This window comes from Pholcus phalangioides, unplaced genomic scaffold (assembly GCF_987345545.1).
Source record: "Pholcus phalangioides strain wild (caught in Gottingen) unplaced genomic scaffold, Ppha-v1.0 ptg000013l_1, whole genome shotgun sequence".
Lineage (NCBI taxonomy): Eukaryota > Metazoa > Arthropoda > Arachnida > Araneae > Pholcidae > Pholcus > Pholcus phalangioides.
Genome location: NW_028301606.1, coordinates 8,293,649 through 8,315,028, shown reverse-complemented (window position 1 = coordinate 8,315,028; position 21,380 = coordinate 8,293,649). Strand labels below are relative to the sequence as shown.

At 33.6% G+C, this 21,380-nt stretch overlaps 1 protein-coding gene across 4 annotated transcripts in view; it reads right to left on the bottom strand.

Annotated features, from left to right (window-relative positions):
* Positions 1-21,380, bottom strand: part of ACC (acetyl-CoA carboxylase) — an 83,954-nt gene that overhangs the window by 31,563 nt on the left and 31,011 nt on the right. For all 4 annotated transcript variants that reach the window (XM_089240662.1, XM_089240661.1, XM_089240664.1 and 1 more), the window contains 23 exons: positions 19,245-19,383; positions 18,355-18,464; positions 18,159-18,240; positions 17,609-17,707; positions 17,382-17,485; positions 16,931-17,041; positions 13,733-13,942; positions 13,302-13,415; positions 12,970-13,029; positions 11,639-11,964; positions 11,349-11,499; positions 11,003-11,106; positions 10,736-10,817; positions 10,404-10,615; positions 9,398-9,526; positions 8,341-8,431; positions 7,062-7,280; positions 6,354-6,473; positions 6,034-6,223; positions 5,260-5,384; positions 4,227-4,340; positions 2,961-3,283; positions 1,231-1,395 (listed from right to left, as the gene is read on the bottom strand). In XM_089240662.1, coding sequence (XP_089096788.1) covers positions 1,231-1,395; positions 2,961-3,283; positions 4,227-4,340; positions 5,260-5,384; positions 6,034-6,223; positions 6,354-6,473; positions 7,062-7,280; positions 8,341-8,431; positions 9,398-9,526; positions 10,404-10,615; positions 10,736-10,817; positions 11,003-11,106; positions 11,349-11,499; positions 11,639-11,964; positions 12,970-13,029; positions 13,302-13,415; positions 13,733-13,942; positions 16,931-17,041; positions 17,382-17,485; positions 17,609-17,707; positions 18,159-18,240; positions 18,355-18,464; positions 19,245-19,383 — 3,380 coding nt within the window. The remainder of the gene's footprint in view (positions 1-1,230; positions 1,396-2,960; positions 3,284-4,226; positions 4,341-5,259; positions 5,385-6,033; positions 6,224-6,353; positions 6,474-7,061; positions 7,281-8,340; positions 8,432-9,397; positions 9,527-10,403; positions 10,616-10,735; positions 10,818-11,002; positions 11,107-11,348; positions 11,500-11,638; positions 11,965-12,969; positions 13,030-13,301; positions 13,416-13,732; positions 13,943-16,930; positions 17,042-17,381; positions 17,486-17,608; positions 17,708-18,158; positions 18,241-18,354; positions 18,465-19,244; positions 19,384-21,380) is intronic.

Sequence of the window (21,380 nt, the reverse complement as noted above, 5' to 3'; positions counted from 1 at the left end):
TTCAAATTTTTTGGCAGAGAAACTGAATCTGGTCAATTGAAAGAAAATGATGGAAATGGTCCCCCCCCCCAACTTATTTTGTATCTAATACAGGAATGTCATTGTAAAAGCATTGCCACATGTACATATACAACATAGGTCATAGCGGCTACTACGGCCTGATTAAATTGGTTAACAATAAGGTTAATTGGTTACGGCCTTGGTTAACAATAAGACATTGTTAACCAAGCAGTGCCATCTTAAAGCATGGTGCCCATCCAAGCATGGTCTGGGGGGCCTCAGAAAAATGAGTAGTTGAATTTTTTGATAATTTAACAGGTAGGGTCTCAGTGAAATCACTTGGCCCGGAGGCTCATGATGCTCTTAAGACGACCCTGGGCTGACCTTCTACAAAGTCTTGTGGGTTGATAACAGTACCTTATAGGTGAAAAAAAACCTGGTTCAACCTTAGCTTAGAATGAGAAAAAAAATCTGGTTCAATCTTAGCTTCAGAGCTTCAGGATGAGAAAAAAAACCTTTCAATGAAAAAAAAAATTGAGAATACAAATCAAAATATTGATGACAATATGTAAACTAATTTTTCCCATTGATAATCCCCAGATAATATTGGTCCATTATGTACTTTGGAAAAGGGATAACAATATCCAAATGATAACATTATCCATGATCCCAAAGCAGTGTCTACTGTCTGAGTAGAAAATATTTTTTTTGGATTCACTACATTAAGCAATATATTTCAGATTTTTAAGACGAGTATAAAAAATTACTTTAATCAAATAAAGGAAGTTTTTATGACATTTAGGAAGAAATTTCTTTCAATCAAATGATTAAAACACTGAATTTTGTTAAATTTATTGATTAGCCAAATTCAACTGTGTTTTTTTAACAAACTATGGGAAAAAAATTTACATAAACTATGGGAAAAAAATTTACATAAACTATGGGAAAAAAATTTACATAAACTATGGGAAAAAAATTTACATAAACTATGGGAAAAAAATTTACATAAACTATGGGAAAAAAATTTACATAAACTATGAGAAACATTTTTATAATGATTCAGCTAATTGTCATTACGAAAATAGTTTGAAACCAAAAAACAATTCAAATGCCATCACTGGACGAAACGCAAACTGCACACCATTCCGATCGATCACAAATATGATTTACTATCAATGAAAAGTACTGAATGAAATAAAATTCAAGGAGTACAAATGAAGAAAAACTTACGATTCGAAATCTTCAAAACTCAAAAACGCTGCTAAAATGCCCATCCTGTTACAGTTTTCCAAAGTGACAGCAGATTCTTCCCATGTTGGTGTTACAGCAACATCATCACCTGAACCTACTCTAGGGCTGTTGAGACCGAAAGAATAGGCTTTGTTGTGTGGTATCCTTAGTTAAATTAGATGAAAAAAAGAATATTTACAAAAGCTTATAAATATCATTATGGGGGAAAGGGTAACATGGACTGGACAATAACACTTGAAACACAGTCATATATGTTTTGTAGGAAAAACTATATTTGCTTTAACATTTTCATGGAGTAAAGTTTTTTTATTGAAAAATATTACAATGTGCAGAAGACTATTCTAAATGAAATCCTAAATACAAGGTGCGTTCCATAAGTTCAGCGGATGTTCCAATATTTAAAGAACAACGTGGGTTAGAAATGTGTGTCTGCGCATGCACTTTGAGACACATGTAAGGAATTGACCTCTAGCATCAAAAACACCACGCTGAAGTAGAGTTGCCCCAGAGCAACCGATAGAAGGCATTAAGAGCGAAAGTTAATGTCACAATACAATGCGACCAGGGCCGTAACTAGGCTGGGACAACCGGAGCACTGACCTAGGGCCATGAGCTAAATAGGGGGGCCCCAAAAAATGTACACTTATTTTGCATAATAAAAATTTTAAAAAAGGGCCCCGAAAAGACACACTATGGCCCTGAATGGGACAATGCATAAACATAAAAGTCTTGCTATAAAATGGGAAAACAGGATGGAAACCAATAAAATGTTTAAGAAAGTTCACGGAACAGAAGCAGTGAGTAAAAAATGTGGTTACAACTGGTTCAAACGCTTCTGTGAAGGAAACTGTCTATGATGTGCTGTGTTTAGCCGAGTCATGCAAGTCCTATACTTTGTAGATGTACCAGACATCCAAGCAAGAGTGACATCATTGCTTTGGGAGATTCCAAAGAAAGCTTTTGATAAAAATTTTCAGCAGCTTTAAAACCATTGTCAAAAGTGTATTGTAGCTAATAGAAATTACTTTGAAGGCCAGTAAAGGTACTATGTTTGTTTGTATCTTCTGTTTTCTTTATGTTTTCCGAGACCATTCACCAAACTTTTAGAGTGCACCTTGTATGTATACTGCTATAGCTCCTACCTACGCCTCTTTATAATACATATCTACATTAAGAGATGCATTTTTTCGGCCCGAAATATACTGAGAAATTGAATTTTCTGGATGTTATGTCGAAACTGATATTTGGAAAGAAAAGTAATTTGTCTCCTACGGGAATCGAAAATTGCTGTAGTTAAGGGAGGCTGCTATGTCTCCACTCAGCGCTTCATGCTACTAATGTGTGTTATAAGGAATTGAAAAGTGTGTCTCTGGTGTATTGGTTAGCACACTTTCCCGGTATGTAAGAGGAGTTGGGTTTGATTTCCCCGGAGGAGACAAATCACTTTTCTTTCGAAATATCAGTTTCGGCATAACATCCAGGAAATTCAATTTCTCAACGTATCTAAATATTTGCATTTTTTATTGAAACCGCTGTTTATACTGAGATGTACAAATACAAAATACGCTGTTTTATACTGAGATTACTTTAATCACTAAAATTATTATTTGTATTTTTAATTTGAAATAAATTTTAAGAATTTTTCATATAAATTTAGAACACAGATAATCACAATTAGATTCATTAAATAGATAGGAAAACCTTATTACCTATTGGGATGCGATGAAGGTAGAAGGAACTGAAATTGAGCAGCGCATAAACCTGAAGGCATGGTCAAGTGCTTCAAGTAAATCAGTTCATAGGATATATATGCTCTTCTGACGTAAACCTCTAAAGCTGCTCTCCTAACAACATCATTTGAATGGAAGAAGAAATCTTGCAAAACATCGAAAATTGAAGTTTCTGACATGATAAGCTTCTGTAAGTTCTCCGGACAGAAATCATGCCCATACATGTCAATGGCAGATAAAAATATGGATTCCATTTGATTATGACGCAACTCATAGGGTGGTTGATGTGCAGCAATCAACACCTGCGAAAATGGATAAAGATTAGCCCTTTAAGCAGTTTTTAAAATTTTCCTGATCCGCATTTTATAACTGCCACAGTGGAAATCATTAAACCTTCTAGAAATTGCCACCTATTTTCAAGAATATTTTTTTCTTTGAGCTGATAAATGCCACTCCCCAACACAAAATAATAAAAAAACAAGAGAAAAAACTATAATTTTCTGTTATTTATGCAGCACGCTTAATCGTATAAGGCCAGGATTAGACTATGAAACTTTGATAACAGATCTTTTACAAAACTTGTAGAAAAAGCAACCAATAAGCCCATTAGTTACATTCTCTCTAATGTAACCGATATACTTATTGGTTGTACATTTTTCAAGTTTTTTAAAAAAAACTTCTATCAATCTTTTATAGTGTAATCCCGGCCTAACTACCTCAAAGGGGAAAGGAAAAAACATTCTTTCTGTAATCAGACTTTGAACAGATGACTGTCCACTGGCAGCTGGTTGACAGGACATGGGGGAAGGGAAACTTTATCAGGAGAAAAAACTTACAATGGTATCTGGGCTCATCAATGCCAAAATGAGAGGGTTTACAAGAACCCAAGATATTTTTGGATTGCCAAAATAAAGGGGATCAAGTTAGACAAGATATCTCGGGATTGCCACTGTGAGGGTTAATAGGCAGTATAAACTTTGATTTTAATTTAAATAAATAACCACAATCAATAATTAACTAATTAACTTTGAATATTAAATTGCATAGTATCTGGGATATTATGATGAACAAAATATTCGTATTATTTGCATAATTTAGTGAGTTGATCTACAGGGTACCCCAGACACATTTAACAGTGCAGTTGAGGTAAAAAATATATGTATCCATAAATGTCACAGAAAAAATTATGAAATGTTTGAGAAGTTTTTCTTCATTTTTTTAAACAGATGAAAGAAGAAACTTTACCTGTCTGGCTCTGAGTGCAACTTTTGAATTCTCAGATTTATTTAAAGTAGTTAAATCATTAAGTATCACAGCTAATTCATCAGTCAGACCAGGCTCATGACCACAAAGATGGTCCTGAAGAGGAAAGAAAAAGTATTTAAATTATTTTTATAGTTGGAGGTATGGAATACAGATAAAGAATAAAAAAAATTTATTGCATAAAGCATTTTCAATGCAATAAAAATGAAATAAATCTTTCAGAAAGGCTCTTCCATTTCTGGATATTTTATGCTATTGGCAATAAAAATTTTGACATTTAAATACACTCAAGAGCAACTGAATTAGAGATGCACATCCAGCATTAGGTAACCCTTTCAACCTGATGATGGTGGAAATTTGTTTGGGCATCGAATAGATAAGGCATCAGAAGTATTCATGCGTGATATGGATCCATGACTCCAGCAAAGTCTCCCACAGCTCAAAAAATTTTGTGGAGAAGGATCAATAGCCAGAACATATGTCAATGGCATCCCAAATGGGCTTGATCAGATTAAGGTTTGGTGACATAGCTGTCCAGGAAACAAAGTTAACATCCCTGAGTGTTCCTCAACCCATTTGGGTACAATGTAAGAGCGATGGCACAATGCATTGTTCTGTTCACAGATGAGGTCAGTGGTCATATTTGTGTCAGTTGCAGGCCACCCACAGCGCCTCTTTTTCTTGTACTACCAGCTGTCTCTAGAGGTCACTACACACTACTCTGACATAACAAAGCAAATTCTGATTCGAGGGAGTTCTTTGATGCAGAAGTGTCAATCCAACGTCACTAAATTCCTACAAATCAAAATTCACCATATCCCTGACATGATGTGGTTCCACATCACAATCATCTTTGTTACTGATGTTAACACATTAACTAAAATATATTACATAACACATTAGTAAATAATTTTATGTGAAGTGGAAAGATCAGGAAGAGAATGGGAATACAAAAGGAATACACATTGAGGTAAAGAAAAATACTGATAGCATCAAGTTCTGTTTTGTAACTTACAATAAGCTTGATAATTAGTTGATTTTTCTTATTCACTTGTAGGTGAGAAAATATTTTCATCACCACAGATGCCATATCATCCTTGTGCCTCTCTCTTAGTAAAGCCACACATTTATCATAATGTCCTATAAGAAGACAAACCAATAAAAACATTCTTGGATGATAAATTTTCAATATTGGGTAAAAACACAACTGGGAATACACTACACATCACTCACTTCACTTTTGAGATATAGATGGCAGCACTGAAAAATCATACACAACACTAGATACGCACTCAGACTGTTAGGTACACGCACTTACACTTCCGGCACAACTCACTAGGTAGTAAATTGCCTATGGCAATAGACTTGAGTTGTGCTCGGTTTGGAAAAAAACAAAAAAACAAACTGGGAATACACAAAAATTACATTAACAGTAAAAAAAATATGACAATTTTATTCATTCATTCGAAATGTATAAAAATGAGAACCATTGAGATAGTAAGATAGAAAAATTCTTGAATATTTTAAACTTTGATAGAAACAAAAATGAGCATTGTAAAGGAATATACTGACCACATTATATTCCATTAATTTAAAAATTAACTCAATACTAGGACAGCCAGAGCAGTCATTTCATCCATTTTTTACAGCTTGAAATACATGTGTTTAATTTTGTGTATGATTTCTATTAGCTAACAGAAATTTTTGTTAACAGCTCTTTAAACAAAAACTATTTACCAGTAAATCTCAATCACAGACATAAATGCTGTAGAAAAATGTTTCAATTTACCAATTTGGAAATCAGTCTCTACATTCAAGTACTGCTTTAATAATTCTTGAACAACTGTTTTCATTCTCCCTCTTATTCCATTCCTGTACCGTTGAACCAACTGGACAATCCCTTGGGTTGTCATGAAGAAGACATCTCTGTCTGAACGCTTCTGCAGCGATGCTGCATATGTGTCAATGACGCTTGCAATCTTTGCAAAGAAAAATATTTGATACAAATGAAATTAAAATAAAAAGGAATTTTAATTATTTGCATTTATAAAGGGAAAAAATCACTAATTGTTTGAAATCGCCATAATTATTCCAAGATCTAGAACTAACCTGTTGACTGGGAAACTGAGCCAGCACAGATGTTATGTTACTGGAATACATAGCCATCAATTTCTTAATGTTTTTCTCGACATTAGCTGGAATTCTACCAGATATTGATGAAATTATATCCTGTTCAGAAATTGAAAATTATTAGACATACACAACATATTATATATAAGGAAATATGAGCAACATCCTTTTATTTGAAAAAATAAGATAAAAATATTTTCATGAATTTGCAATTTATATTGTTCAGTTCAAAAATATTAAACTTTAAAGCAATCTAATTGAAACATCTTTATACATTTTGATGTCACATTTTTCACACAAAAAAAGGTATTAATTTATTGATAGAGTGATGCGGTGTTTTACAGTTATTCAATAATAATTGAGTTTATTAATACTATCCATGATAGAAAGAATTATAATTCTCTAACTAAATTCAACAAAATTATGAGCTAGTTAAAAGATTTTACATTTGAAAAAAATCCCTTTGTTTTGTGTTTTTAGAGGTTTAATAGTGTTTCAAAATAACTTTATTAATTCAAAACCATCAAGTTTAGAGTACACTTGACTTTTCATTTATTTATTTAAACTTTAAACAGTTTCTTCTAGTTCATTCATTCTAGTTCCTCTCTTCATCTGTTAATTATAAAAAAAAGTTTTTATTTTTTTTAAATTGTAAAATAAGTACTGAATAACAAAATAAATACTAACTTGCAACTCTAATAAAGGAAGACTAGGGTCTCTCAAGGTTCTCATCAAAGTGTCAACAGTCTGCATCATCTTGCTAGCAAAATATGGATCTGGTAATGCGTATCCACTGAGAATGAAATCAAGTTCTTGTCTTGCTGCTTGAAACACTTGATTAAGTTTATTGCCATGCCAGCTAGGTGAATCATCACTGATTTCAAACTTCCCAGTGAATAGCTGAGCCTGAGATTGGAAGGAAAACAATTTTTTCCCTCTTGATTAGTATTTTCATTTAAATGAAACTTGTATTAATTTTCTTGTGTGGGAAGACAAACAAAAATGCACATACATTGATTGGCAAACTTTTCAGTCTGTGGGACAGATATGCTGTATTCTTGTCGCTTGCAGGCCAGAAACTTGTATGTATATTATGACTACATGTGTGCATGACCTGTATTTTATGGGACATTTCCGTAATTTTGCACATCCCAACTTTATAAAAAAAATTTGTTTTCTCTTTTATTTTAAATGATATTACTTGAACTTTTGAAATCAATAATTAGGATTTTTTCATGACTTATTCATAATTATCACAATATAATTTATATCATAAATAATTTTTGTCTTATAAGCATATTCATCTCAAATATTTATCAAACATATACATTTCATTTGGTGAATCATTCATTCCATCTTGTGGAAGCTCCCTACTTCCCGCTATTGATTTTTCAGAAATTTTAATGGTAGTTGTCAATTTTACTTATCTTTAAAACAATTTTTGGCTATAATTGGCAACTTTGCTTGCTTTCGAAATTTTTTTTTTGGATGAACAGTATTTAGCAACTTAACTTGCATTTGATAATTTTTCTCAGGATAATTTGTGTATCCTATATGGATCCATTCTCTGTGTCTCGTATTTCCATGAAGGAAATACGGTAAGCCTAGGTATTTATTGTGTTGTGTATATTGATACTTTTCTACCTGAACATGTATGGCAAGCCCACATTTTGCCCACGAACTGTAGTTTGCCGATCACTATATTAAACCATGGGCTTAGCATAATTTTGGGGGCAGGCCCCCCCTGAAAAGGTGAAGCCGATTGATCTAATGTATATGTGCATATATGAATTGACATCAGCATTAACATGCCCCCCAAGACTTTCCAGTCTGCCTATGGCTAAGCTTTAGACACAATTGAAGTCAGTCAAAAGAACTCGTAATTCAAATATTTGGTAAGTAATATTATTTTAGAATTTCAATATAAAACCATTTTCAAGGAAAAAAAAGTAACACATTTCCTTACTCTTTTCATTTGTGAGGGATCATCCAGCTCAAGGCGGCCTAAGACACTGCCAGCTTCTAAGACAGCACCCGCTCTCTTCACAAAATGAATGCTGATATGAATACAAACAAAATCATATCTTTACTAAATCAACTTTATTATGAAAGTAGAAATATTAACATTTGTTTTAGAATAAGCAATTGGCACATTAAATTTTTACAATAGAAAGACTGAGAAAAAAATCTGATTATTAAAGTGATAAACTAAGAAATTTAGAATCACAATGGTGGAAATGGGAACCATGGGTGGAGTAATAGCGGCAGAACTTTCTTAATGCATGGGCTCACCTGGGCATGGCCCAGATCAGGGGACCTTAGGTTCATAGAGGTAGTTCCATTATAGTGCCATATCTGATACAAAGGCATTTGCGAGTAAACATGCGAATTGATAGTTTAGTACTTCCAGCTAGGTGGGGGGGATGCAATTATCTAATCATCACTTGACCCAAGGGCCTATAATACTTTTGAGAAGGCTCTTGACAGCAGTAGTCTGTCTGAATGATTAATGACTTGAAACTATCTAGAGTGAGCATTAGAAGACAGTTTATGCTTTTTTTCCTAGAAAAGGGGGGGGGGAGGAATGGGCAGAGAAGAAAAAATCCTAGCAGAGTGTAAGTCTAGTTGAAAATCTTAAGAAAAAATATAAATATATCATGTGATAAGGAAGTCGAAAAATGGAATGGGACAATGCAACCCTTCCATCCAGGACATCTGACTGGAAATCAGATATGTCCACAGCACCCAAAATCTGATACAGTGCCAATCAGCATAGTTCATAACAATATCTGCAACCACTCATGTTTAGTACATATGAATGACCAACTCTGGGGAAAAAAGATAGCTCTAAATATTAACTGATATTGTGAATCAAAACTGACTTACATAGTACATACATAAGCACAAAAAATACAATATAATTCAAATCTATTGCAGAAGAATAAAGCAGGCATACTTGTATCTGAAATTCAAGTTGTACGAAATCAAGTTGTTCAAGTTGTAAGAAATGTAAGTGTACCTACCAACCACTTTCATTGATTGTTAAAGTCATGACCATTTTCATAACTTCAATCTCCGCATACGGTTGACCAGGAATAACATGGGCCCCATCTTCTGTGAGAAACTGAATCAATTTCCCCGTTGATGGAGATCTGTAAAAAAAAGAGATTTAGTTATAGAAAAGGTGATGAGAAATATTGAGAAGTGAAACAGCCATCTGAAGAAGAAAAACTTCAAAAATATTAATTCATGTATGATAGATTTTTTTTACTCTGAAGTGCTTACACAGCTGAAAATTATAACAAAAATGTACAGAAAAGGTCTCTGAGCAATGTTATTTCACTAAGAGATGCAAATGGGTTGAACAAAAGATAAACTCATCCTCACTTTGAAAAGTAGATTGATATCTGAATGGTCAAGATTATTCAGGTATGTGTTATTATTATTTAGATTAATTTAGAAGATTATTCAGTTAATGCCCAAAGTGTCATTGATTCAAAAATAGTCAACGACTATTATGGAATCAAAGAGATACCAAACTTTTTAAACAGTTATGTGAAAATGTAGAAATTAAAAAAAAATGGTACTAGTTTTTTCAGTCAAATTATTCAATATGTAGAATTTTTTTTCATTCTAAGTTTGAGAGAGAAAAAAGTACTCTTCTAAAGTCAGATATTTTCAAGTCTTATTAGATATATGATTCATGTTTAATATAAAAACTTTGAACTCTGTAACCATTTTAGCATTTCAGAAATGATATACACATGCTGTAAACAAATAATGAAATACATCATAAGTATGATGATGTTGATGATGTATTTAATAATTGTACTTGTGAAGTATTCAATAATTGTACTTGTGAAGTATTCAATAATTGTACTTGTGAAGTATTCAATAATTGTACTTGGGATGTATTCAATAATTGTACTAGTGATGTATTCAATAATTGTACTAGTGATGTATTCAATAATTGAACACACACATTGCAAGTGAACACACATTGCAAGAATATATTAATATTGAATTTACCTAAGTATTGTAGGGTCATTTTCTTTTTCAAAAATACATGTCTGGTTTCCAATAACTACACGATACTGATCCATCTCCTCTTTGACATAAGTAGTATAACTTGCACCATCTACGGAGAGAAGGAGCCCACCATCACTGAGTCGATGAGCTTCAATCTCTTTGTAAGAGTCATTTAATGAGAGAAAGTAGCGATTTGGTCCTGTTTTGGTAACCTATAAATTTTAGAAAAAAGCTTTTGTTTACAGCTATATGATAAACAGGAATTAAATATTTCTAATTCGCACATTCACAAATGCTATGACATTCTATACATAGAAAAACTGTCTTCATACTTGTATCTGGTACTTTATTCCATCATGAATAAGATCCACACCAACAGTGTTATTAAGAATATTCGATGGTAGTATTTGTCCCCTAAGATTTCAAGAAAATACTAAATTACTGATTTCATAGAAACAAGAAGACATACGTTATAAAAAGTGTTCAAATACTAAAAGTTAGAAAAATAATCTGAATACTGGTAAGCATACAATAAATATAGAGAGCATGATAGAACATTGAGAAATTTCTTTTCAAGCTAGTTTTTCTCAATCACTTACTTTTCAAGAGAGGTTTGAAAATTGTGGAAATTGTTCAGAATTGTTCTGTCTGCTACATGAAGAGAACCGCATATCACAGAGAGCATCGTATCTGGTTTTTCTGCCTGGGGATATACAAACAACATCAGTTCTTGATCATATCATGTAATAAACTCAAATATGATAGTATTATATCTTTTCTTTTTAGATTTCACAGACAACAGTTGTAAGTGAATATAATTCTGAAGCTTCATAAGATATTAAAACTTCAATAAAATAATGTGATGGGAAACATTCTTCAATTATTTTTTGGTATATATTTAGGTACTTTAGTGATGATTTACAACTCAGTGAATAGCTACTTCACCTGGACTTTTTCAGCAATAAGACGATCAAGCCAGTTTGTACTGAATTTATTTGTCTGAAAGTCCTCAGTCTCAAGTAGTGTTATCAAATACTCAACAGTTGTCCGAAAATCTCCCCTTATAGAAAGTTCTTTCAGTGCAACAACAAGATTTCTATAGATAGGAAAAAACAAAAATATTATTAGCCTTGTTGCTTCTGCAATTAAAATTGGATGAGCAAGAAAATATCACCATGCAAAATTTATGAATTCAATGTCATACATGTAATAATTCAACAGATGAACACACTCACTCTCTAGCTTCTTCTCTATCCTCACCCCATGAAAAGCAATGTCCAAACTGTGAATCAGCAAATTCATGTAGACCACCAGAGGCACTCACACTGAAATAACCCCATACATTCTTGTTGCTACGGAAGTTGAGCTCTTGAACAGTTCCAGCACTGGGTTTGAAACCTTCATCTGGGTTTTCACTTGTTATTCTTGCAGCTATGACATGTCCTCGTGGACGTGGCTTGTGCCTGGGATTATCAAAATCAATGGAACTGTCACCCCATGGGCTTTCACCATAGAGTATTCTAATATCCTTAATCCTATGAAGAGGTATTCCCATAGCTATCTATTAAAAAGAAAGAAATCTTGATAGTATATGAACTCATGAATAAAAGTGGAAAAAAAGAAAAAGTAAACAGCTTTCAGAAATAATGTCATGTCATTTGCGTCATTTTAACATTTGGTAGAGTCTTAATAATCCAAGTATGAAAGGTTTCAGGATCCACATTATCCGAGGTGCTGAAATTTTTAAAAATTTGTATCGGTAACCTCTCTTACTGCCCCTCTCCTGAGAGAGAATGGTTCTGTTTAATTTCTGTGATGAATGTGAGTAATTTCAGTTTGATGGAGGTGCAGCCCATAATGAACCAAGCTGTTAAATTAGGAACCAAAACTAATGAATATAAGAGAGAGAACAGGTTTCCAAGGAGCAACTGAGTAAGACTGTGTTTCAATATCAACATTAACTGAAATTAAAATAGCCCATAGCCTCCATGCAAATAATGATCTCTACATAAGTAAGAGCCTAGCAGAGCTCCAGCTTGGGGGCTGCAGAGATGGACTTTATTTTTTCTTAATTTTTTATATATGCAGCTGAATCCTGATATTTAAAGGCACTATTTATTTTATGGAATTCTGGAATGATAATGAATTTGGCATTACACTGAGAGAGAATCAAGGTTTTACATATGTAAAGCCTAGAAATGGAAGATTTGTTCATTGAACTTTTCTGGCACTAAGGGGGTTTGGTGTGACATCGGAAGAAAGGGGGTTTAAATTAATTCATTTTTTGCTATATGATTTTTTTTAATTAAAACATTGTTTTCTTATTCTGAGATAATGCATGTTCTTATTAATCTGATGTGGTCTCTGCCTTCCTTGTTCACCTCATATTATCAAGACTACTGTATACTATGATAAAATTTTAAAACAGTTCTTGTGGTAAAAAATAAAGAACTTTCCTTCTATCACTACAAATAATTTTAAAAATAATTTTAAAAATAATAATAAAATGAATCGCATAAAAGATGTAAATGATAAAATCAGCAAATTACTTATTTGAATGACTTACTTGTAATTGACAAGCTGGAAGGTTCACATCAGCTATCATTTCCGTACATGGATGCTCCACCTACGAAGTGAAATTGTTTTTTTAGTAATCATATGTATCTATATAAATACAGTGAAACTTCATTTAACATTGTAGTATTCAGGATCGTACCTGATCCCTTAGGCCCAATGGAAGTGGACCATGTATGTGCATATGTATGTTTGTATATGCCATGTTATTACTATCTTTGTGTGTTTATGTATGTATTTGTGTGATTATGTTGTGTTAATAAATTTCAGTTTGTTTCATCAGATGCTTCACTCAAATAAATTAAGTTATTTCAATTTGTTCACCTGCAACCTTGGATTCAGTTCTAAAAAGTAGAAACTGCCATCTTCTTCTTCATACAAATATTCAACTGTTCCAGTACTCACATATCCAACCATTTTTGCGAGACGTACAGCTGCCTGCAAATGAATAAGAAATTATATCCAATTTTTAATGAATATAATAATTATGTGAATTGTGTATATTTAATATAATTGTATATATTGCTATGTAACGAAAAAAAAGTTGGTGATAAAATAACTACATATTATGCATTGCACAGATTAATAGGAAAAATGTTGCTAATGAAGTTTCCTCAAAATACAGAAAAAAAAAGAAAACAAAGTTATACAATTCTGTTTAATTGCTTGCTTTTAGTTTCACATACAAAAAATAAATTTTGGTATACTTAACATCTTACTTTTAATGAACTATAAGAACTATACATTAAACTTACTTTTTCCATGTGTTCAAAAACATCATCATTCGCAATAACGCACGGAGCTTCTTCAATAATCTTTTGATGTCGTCGTTGAATGGAGCAGTCCCTCCCAAAAAGTGAGATGGCATTTCCATACTTGTCTGCTAGTAGTTGTACTTCTAAATGTCTAGCGCAAGTTGCCATTTTCATTATAAAGATAGGTGATCCAGGAACTTCAGTTTGGACCTGAAAAATATGTGATAATACATGCCAATTACTCTCCATGGAGAATGATTAAAGGAAAAAAAATGTGTGTGTGCAAGGTTAAAAGAAAACATGAGTACATATCAGGACACACACAAAAAGAGTGATACATTGAAAGTTAAATTTAATCTCCAATATAAAATTTTTAACTTTGATCTAATAAAAGATGTGAAATCTCCAGATGCATATTATAACGAGGTCCAGTGTAGTGAGGGGATACTGTATTAAAATAATTAAAAATAATTAAAAGTAGGATTTCAAGAATAGAAGGGACTGAAAGTTATGCACACATGAGGTATTCAAATTTTATAACCAATGGTTTTCCCTCAATAAAAATTCTCAACAATAATACGTCAAAGATAATAAAACACCAAAAGAAGTCTCTATTATCCACTACTTTTTCTCTAGGTCACACATGAAACCAAATCACTGTATTTTGGAAAGATGTTATGCCTTCTTTAATGAGCTATATAAAAAATCATTCATGGATAAAAATAATTTTAAAGCATTGTTTTCTCCTCTTAAGCATGATCTTATGTTTGAGCCATAAGTATTTAATTTCATACAAATATGAAATAATATACAGTTGGGTGTATATACACTGGTGAAATAAATTAAGAGAATTTGCATATTTTATCGAATTTCATGAACTGAACTGAACGTAAAACCACTGCTTCTAGACAAAAATGCAAATCTTGTACGTCAAATACGTAAGCGTACACATGTGTGTAGGCGGAGCCAGTAGAGAAACAGGCTGTATAAGCACGCGTAAGTTAAGACGTATTTCGTCCGCTAGCACACCTCGGCGAATTTCTTGGTGTTATTTTGCAGCAATCGGTCAATTTCAAATTGTAACAGTAAAAATGAGTAACCACCAACGTTTAGATGATGGAATGAGGTGGCGAGTTGTGGGGAGACTAGAAGCAGGCCAATCTTAAGTCCAGATTCGTAGCGAGTTCAATTTAACGCCCAGCGTCGTGTGTAACTTATGGAAACAGTTCCAGGATACCGGATCCATCGAGAGAAAGCCTGGGCAAGGTCGTCCAAGAGCCACGACGACCAGAGAAGATCGCCATTTGTCGATTATAGCAAGGCGTAACAGGAGTGCTACAACTTCTCAGCTCTCTCGTGACTTGTATGCAGCCACAGAAACCCGTGTATCAAGGGTGACTGTTTCCAAGAAACTTCGTGAGAGAGGGTTGTTTGCAAGAAGACCTGCTGTTTGCATCCCGCTCACTTCTACGGACAGGAGAATCCATTTATCATGGTGCAGAGAGCATAGAGATTGGAGTATGGATCAATGGGTGGCCGTTCTTTTCACTGATGAGTCCCGGTTCAGTCTAAGCACCGATTCTCGCCGTACGTTCATATGAAGAGAACCAGGGACCCGCTACCTACCCTCCAATCTCTGCGAAATCGACCATTATGGCGGAGGAGGTTTAATGGTCTGGGCAGGCATCATGTTGTTTGGCCGCACACCTCTCCATGTCTTTGAAAGAGGCACTTTGACTGGTGTGAGATATAGGGATGAGGTCTTGGAGCCCTATGTTCACCTTTTCAGGGGTGCAGTTGGCCCTGAGTTCATTTTAATGGATGATAACGCAAGGCCACATAGAGCTCTTCTGCTCGACGATTTTCTAGAGATTGAGGATATTCGCCGGATGGATTGGCGCCAGCCAGATCTCAGACCTTAACCCTATAGAGCATGTATGGGAAGCTCTGGGGAGGGCAATTGCAACTCGCAACCCCCCTTCGGGAACCATCCAGGGAATGAAAACCGCGTTACTGAACGAGTGGGACCAATTGTCACAGGAAATGATAAACTGCCTTATTTCAAGTATGAAATCACGCTGCAAGACCTGTATATGGGTTAATAGGGGGGACCATACCCCCTATTAATCCATTTTTTTGTTTATTCTGCAACCGCTGTTTCATACCTTCCGACTCCAACAAGTGTTACGCACGATCATGCGTGTGTATTACAATTATTGAATGGTTATTTGTTTTGTATCATATCAATGTATGTACATATCAAATTTCATTAAAATCGGTACAGTAGTTCTAAAGATAATCGACCAAGTCTGCAAATTCTCTTAATTTCTTACACCAGTGTATATACTATATAATGAAGATATGTTAACTACCAAAGCCTGAAATCGGTCAGTTCGCGAAGTGGCCACCCAGTTTGCAAATTGGACTAATTCATTGCAAATCAACATGGCCAATGTCTGAATTTCAGGCACTGGCCAGTCAGTTTGCGAAGTGGCTGGAGATCCCTGGCCTAAGTCTGAAAAAACATGATTCAGGGTCATAGCATTTATATTTTTTCATGATAGTTATGCCCACGTTAGCTATAACAACCCATCATATCACAGTCATGATGCTGTAATCTTTTCAAAATTTGACAGAAAAAACTATACATTACTATAAAGTTTTTCTTTCAAATTTCTTTTTTTTCTCTTCACACAGAGCTAATCCAGTACAGCTACTTTATATAGCCATGTATCACACATTAGCAATGAAAAAAATGAATTTGGGGCTTACTGGGCTGCTTTACATCATCACAGCAAACATTGGCCAGGAATCTCCAGCCACTTTACTTATTGGCCGGCTAAAGCCTGAATCATTTCTACAAAGCTTCTGGCTTTGGCAGCAACATAAACAGTTGATGTTTGATATAACCCTCTTAGTCCCATTCAAAATGAATGTTATATTGGGAGAGTTGTTATATCAAAAGTGAAACATATATGATAGTCATTCTATGAAAACATTCAGGACTTATCATACCGGTTGTTGTAATGGAATGGTTGCTATAATGTGGGGTCATTATAACAAGTGTAGACAGTGTAACTTAATTTCTTCATTTTATTTTTTTTAAAAAAGTTGTGTGAAAAATGTGTGAAAGAGAAATAATGAATATCTCAGGAACAATAATCAAAAATTGCAAAATATAACTATGGACCAACGTACCTGCCTAAACTGGGTTGGAAAATCATCAATACTGACAGCTTTTCTGATACCCTTTCCTCCTCCACCTTCAGATGCTTTGATCATAACTGGGAAACCTATTTCCTGCGCAACCTAAACATTCACACAAATATATATATATATTTAATTACTCTCCACTTGAACAAAGAAAAATTTTTAGAGAATTAGTTTTCATACTGTACATCAGTCATAAAATTCCCTAATAAAAGAAAAAACAATGCATGCTTGAACAAATATTTACATCCTGTCTGACTTTTTTGTGTGATAAAAACTTTTTTTTAAACATTTTTCCATCAAATATTTCATTCATAGAGCAAAAAACAAAACTTAAGAAATCATTAACAAAAACAAGTGAAACTATCAATTAGCATCATATAGCAAAACAGATTTAAAATAAATCCAACAGAAAATAAAGAAAAGCATATTTACTTACTTGAACACCATCACCAACATCAAACACACAACCTTTTTCATATAGGTCCTGTTTTATTTTAACCTTGCTGTTCTCGATATTTTCATTGTAATCTGCAGTTAAACCTGTTGAAAAAAATTAGCTTGAATATGGTCACGTGGATCATAACATTGTGAAATTAAATTAATTTCGTTAATGTTTCTCATACAAGGAAAACAAATTGATGAATATATATAATTCATATATACCTGAACCACTCCATGGCAATGTAGGAATACCAGCAGTTTGAGCCACAATTGAAGAAGCAATTTTGTCTCCAAGAGCCCACATAGCTTTATCAGGTGGCCCTATGAACAGAAAAAATAAGTTTCAAGAATAAATATGTTTTTTCCCAAACACTCAAAGAAATCTTTCTGGAAATTAGCAAGGATTGATTCCGGAATGAATATTATACATGATAAAAATTGAAATAGCAGCTCAGGAAAATCCAGTTTAAGGAAAAAGAAAGAACATGAACAGATTATAGAAACAGAAAAATTCTATGTAAAAAAATATATTAACAAATGACATTTATAAAAATGGATCAAATACGTAAAAATTAAAAAAAAAAATTCTTCACATAAATTAACTCTCAACTATTTGGCCTATTTGACAATTTAAATATATTTATGCAAAAATTTAGTTATTTATCAAAGTCAAAATTTCAATACTTCACAGAGAAAACATTTTGGTGTAAATAAATATCTCAAAAATAAGCAAAAAAAAGCGATACCAAAAGTAAATCAATACAACTCATACCCATGAATGCAATGCCATTTTTGTCAAGTAGCTCTGGCAGCTTAGGATTTTCAGATGCATGGCCCCAACCAGCCCATACACCCTAAAAATATAAAAGTATTAGAAATATCTACGGTCATGTGGAGATTGCAAGTATGTAAGCTAGAAAGAATGAAAATTGCAATGGCATTATTTTCTACCAGGAAAATAAATTTACCTGTACATTCATTCTCTTGGCAATATCCAGTATGAGCTCAACATTAGCATAATTATTGTTATTGGCTCCTCCAGGAACAGGAACATAGTGGTCAGCAAGCTTTATATACTCTGGAAAAAACAAGTTCTTTGAAAAAGGATGAAGAAAGCATTTTTTTTTTTATTTTTTTATTTATGCATATCAAATTTTTTCTTTGATATAAAGTTTTTATCAGTATTCTCATAAACTGTTTTGTTAAACTTTTCTAAAGAAATTAATTTAAAATAAAGTTCAATTAAATTAAAATCAGGTCAACAGAGGGAAACACCACAACATTCTAACCTATATCACCTTTTTTTAAATTTCTTTTGCCTACTCGGACATTGCAATGTAGCAATATGGCATACATAACAATGGCATTTTTGCAGTGCATGTGTGTAGCTTAAAGGAAACAGATTCCAACCAAAAGAGATTATTTTCAGGGCCGTCATTTCAACTTTTTCTGGGGGGGGGGGGGGGGCTGCAAGGAACAGGTACTCAATGTGCGTGTGTATATACCATTTTTAGTGTATTTTCAAAAGCCAGCACCCCTTAAATGACGAGCCTGATTATTTTTCCAATTTTGATTGTTAATTAGTATCATACACTGAATATGTTTGTCACAAATGCAGATAAAACATCTTGTATCTCGACAGTCCAGAAGAATACTTTATTTATTAGAGAGAAACATATTGTTGCTAATACAATTTCACAAAGTATGAAAAGTTTATTTTTAGTGAGATCACAATGAGAAGGAAGATAGAAGTTTTCATTTTTAAATGAAACATTTTTCTTATATCATATTTGTCCATAAAGTACATTGGTTGCATGATAGCATCAACTTCAAAAATATGAAATAAAAAATTACTCACCAGCATTGGCCTTCAAGTCTTCAGGAGTGACCATTACAACAAATCGAATAGCTTTTTCATTCCTGAATATTTCATAAGCCCACCTTCGTATAGATCTCATACACTTAACTGCAGCTATACCATTGTTAGCAATAAGAACCTATACAAACATAACACAGAAATTGTTGTACATATTTTGTATCAATATATGTGTATGAATAAATTATGGAAATATTAACACGTTATATACTTATATTTTTTTTAAAATTCAGATCATAATTAGATTATAATACACTACATTTGAATGTGTACTCAACTTCTCAAAAAGTAGATCTATTCATTCATTTCAAATACCAGTCTGAGCAAATATTGAAACCACAAAAAGTTTTTTGTACAATCAGTATTTGGCTCGGACAAAGAATAGTCTATATATTATACACATTTATGTACAAGAATGCATAGTCTTTCTGCAACATCAAAAATGCATTAATTCATTAGAAATTCCTTAGAGGAATGTTTATGAGGAACATATGCAGTTTAGTAGTAGTAGTTAGTCAGGGCCAGGCACAGTGATGACCCTAAAGCAGTGTGATCCATGCAGCCAAAAAGAGTGGCACTACAGGAGCATTTTAAAATCTGGCAAAAGGAAAAAAATAATGAATAACGGCCACTTTGTACATGAGTCGGGAAAAAAATGCATATCGCAAATGAATTATGAGAAAAATAATTTTCAAGTTGATTTTAAAGGGAGTTTTCCCACTTCCTGAACTTTATGGGGGAAAAATATTATATTATGCTTTCTTTTCTTGGGTACAAATGCTAGATGGCTAGATTGAAGACAGTGGAGGGGGAAAAAGTCTTGAAGAGATAATATAGGGGACAACAGAAGAGACCTGTTGTCAGCACTCTTAATGACTAGAGGGATATGCAAGTTCAGGGCACACCCTAGTCCAAGGCATGGTTCAATCCAAAAGAAATGGTGCTCGCAAATAGGAATAGAAATGTAAAGGGTATTAATTTTTTGAGAGATGTGTCAATCTTTTTTTCAACAAGAATGTATGTCAGCGCCTATGTCTTCAGCTATTGGACTAGACTCGGGAATGCCCTGGAAAGGTATAGTTCATAGTTTCCCAAACTTTTTATTCCATCATGCTCCTTAAATATTTTTTTTGTTCTTATTGCCCCCAACTTAAGCCAACCTATAGGATCCTATACTAAACCCATAGCTTCGACTGCCCCTTGAATCATTCCATTGCCCTCATGGGGTGATATTGCCCATTTTGGGAAACACTGGTTTAGTTGAAGGTCCAGTGTGAACAAAGGACTATTTGGAGTTGCTGATACACCGTCTTCGACCATATGTTTTTCTCACTTGTGTTTTACCTGAGCACTGCAAGCCTGAATTTTAGAATGTCATAATAGTGCTGTAGATCGATTAATAAATTATAATATTATCAAAATATAATCATATATTTTAATATAATCAATTATATAACTATTAGAATCAGTTACAGAATGGATTGTCATTTCACATGATATGTACCTTCATCGCAAATTTTAGTTGTTTTTTTCCCCAGAAATAAAACTACCTCCCAATAGCGCCCATGTTTTTACAGTCCCGTTAGTGGCCATTGTTGGGAGATTTTACTATTTCTGAATCACTCTCTGAGACCATCCATCTCTTTGGGAAAGAGCACAAACCATCCCAAGATGGTCTCTCTGGGCAGTCAGCAATCATGTCTGTCTGTCCGTATCTGAATCAGCATCATCACAATCGTGCCCTCCAGCTTTTCATGCCTATCTTCACCTATGAATGTAATTTGCAGGTAAAACTAACTTTTGATGCTTACTCATGGCATATACAAATCTTCACATTTTATGAATAATTTTACTGGTACAGATTTTCACCACAGAAACATTGAAAATATATCTTGCATTGGTGAGAATTTCGTCTCAAACTGCCCTTGAACACTCATTTGAAGCTGTATGCAGCAATAAAGTAGTATGGGTTGGCGCCTGATAATATCGAAAGAGAAAGAATTCTTTGTTGAACTGTTATGTGTGGACAGAGCCGAATTAAACATAATTCCACAATATAAAGGTAGGTATGGTCAAAGTTCCATGAACAGGAACCATAGGGCTGAGCTGGTATCAAGA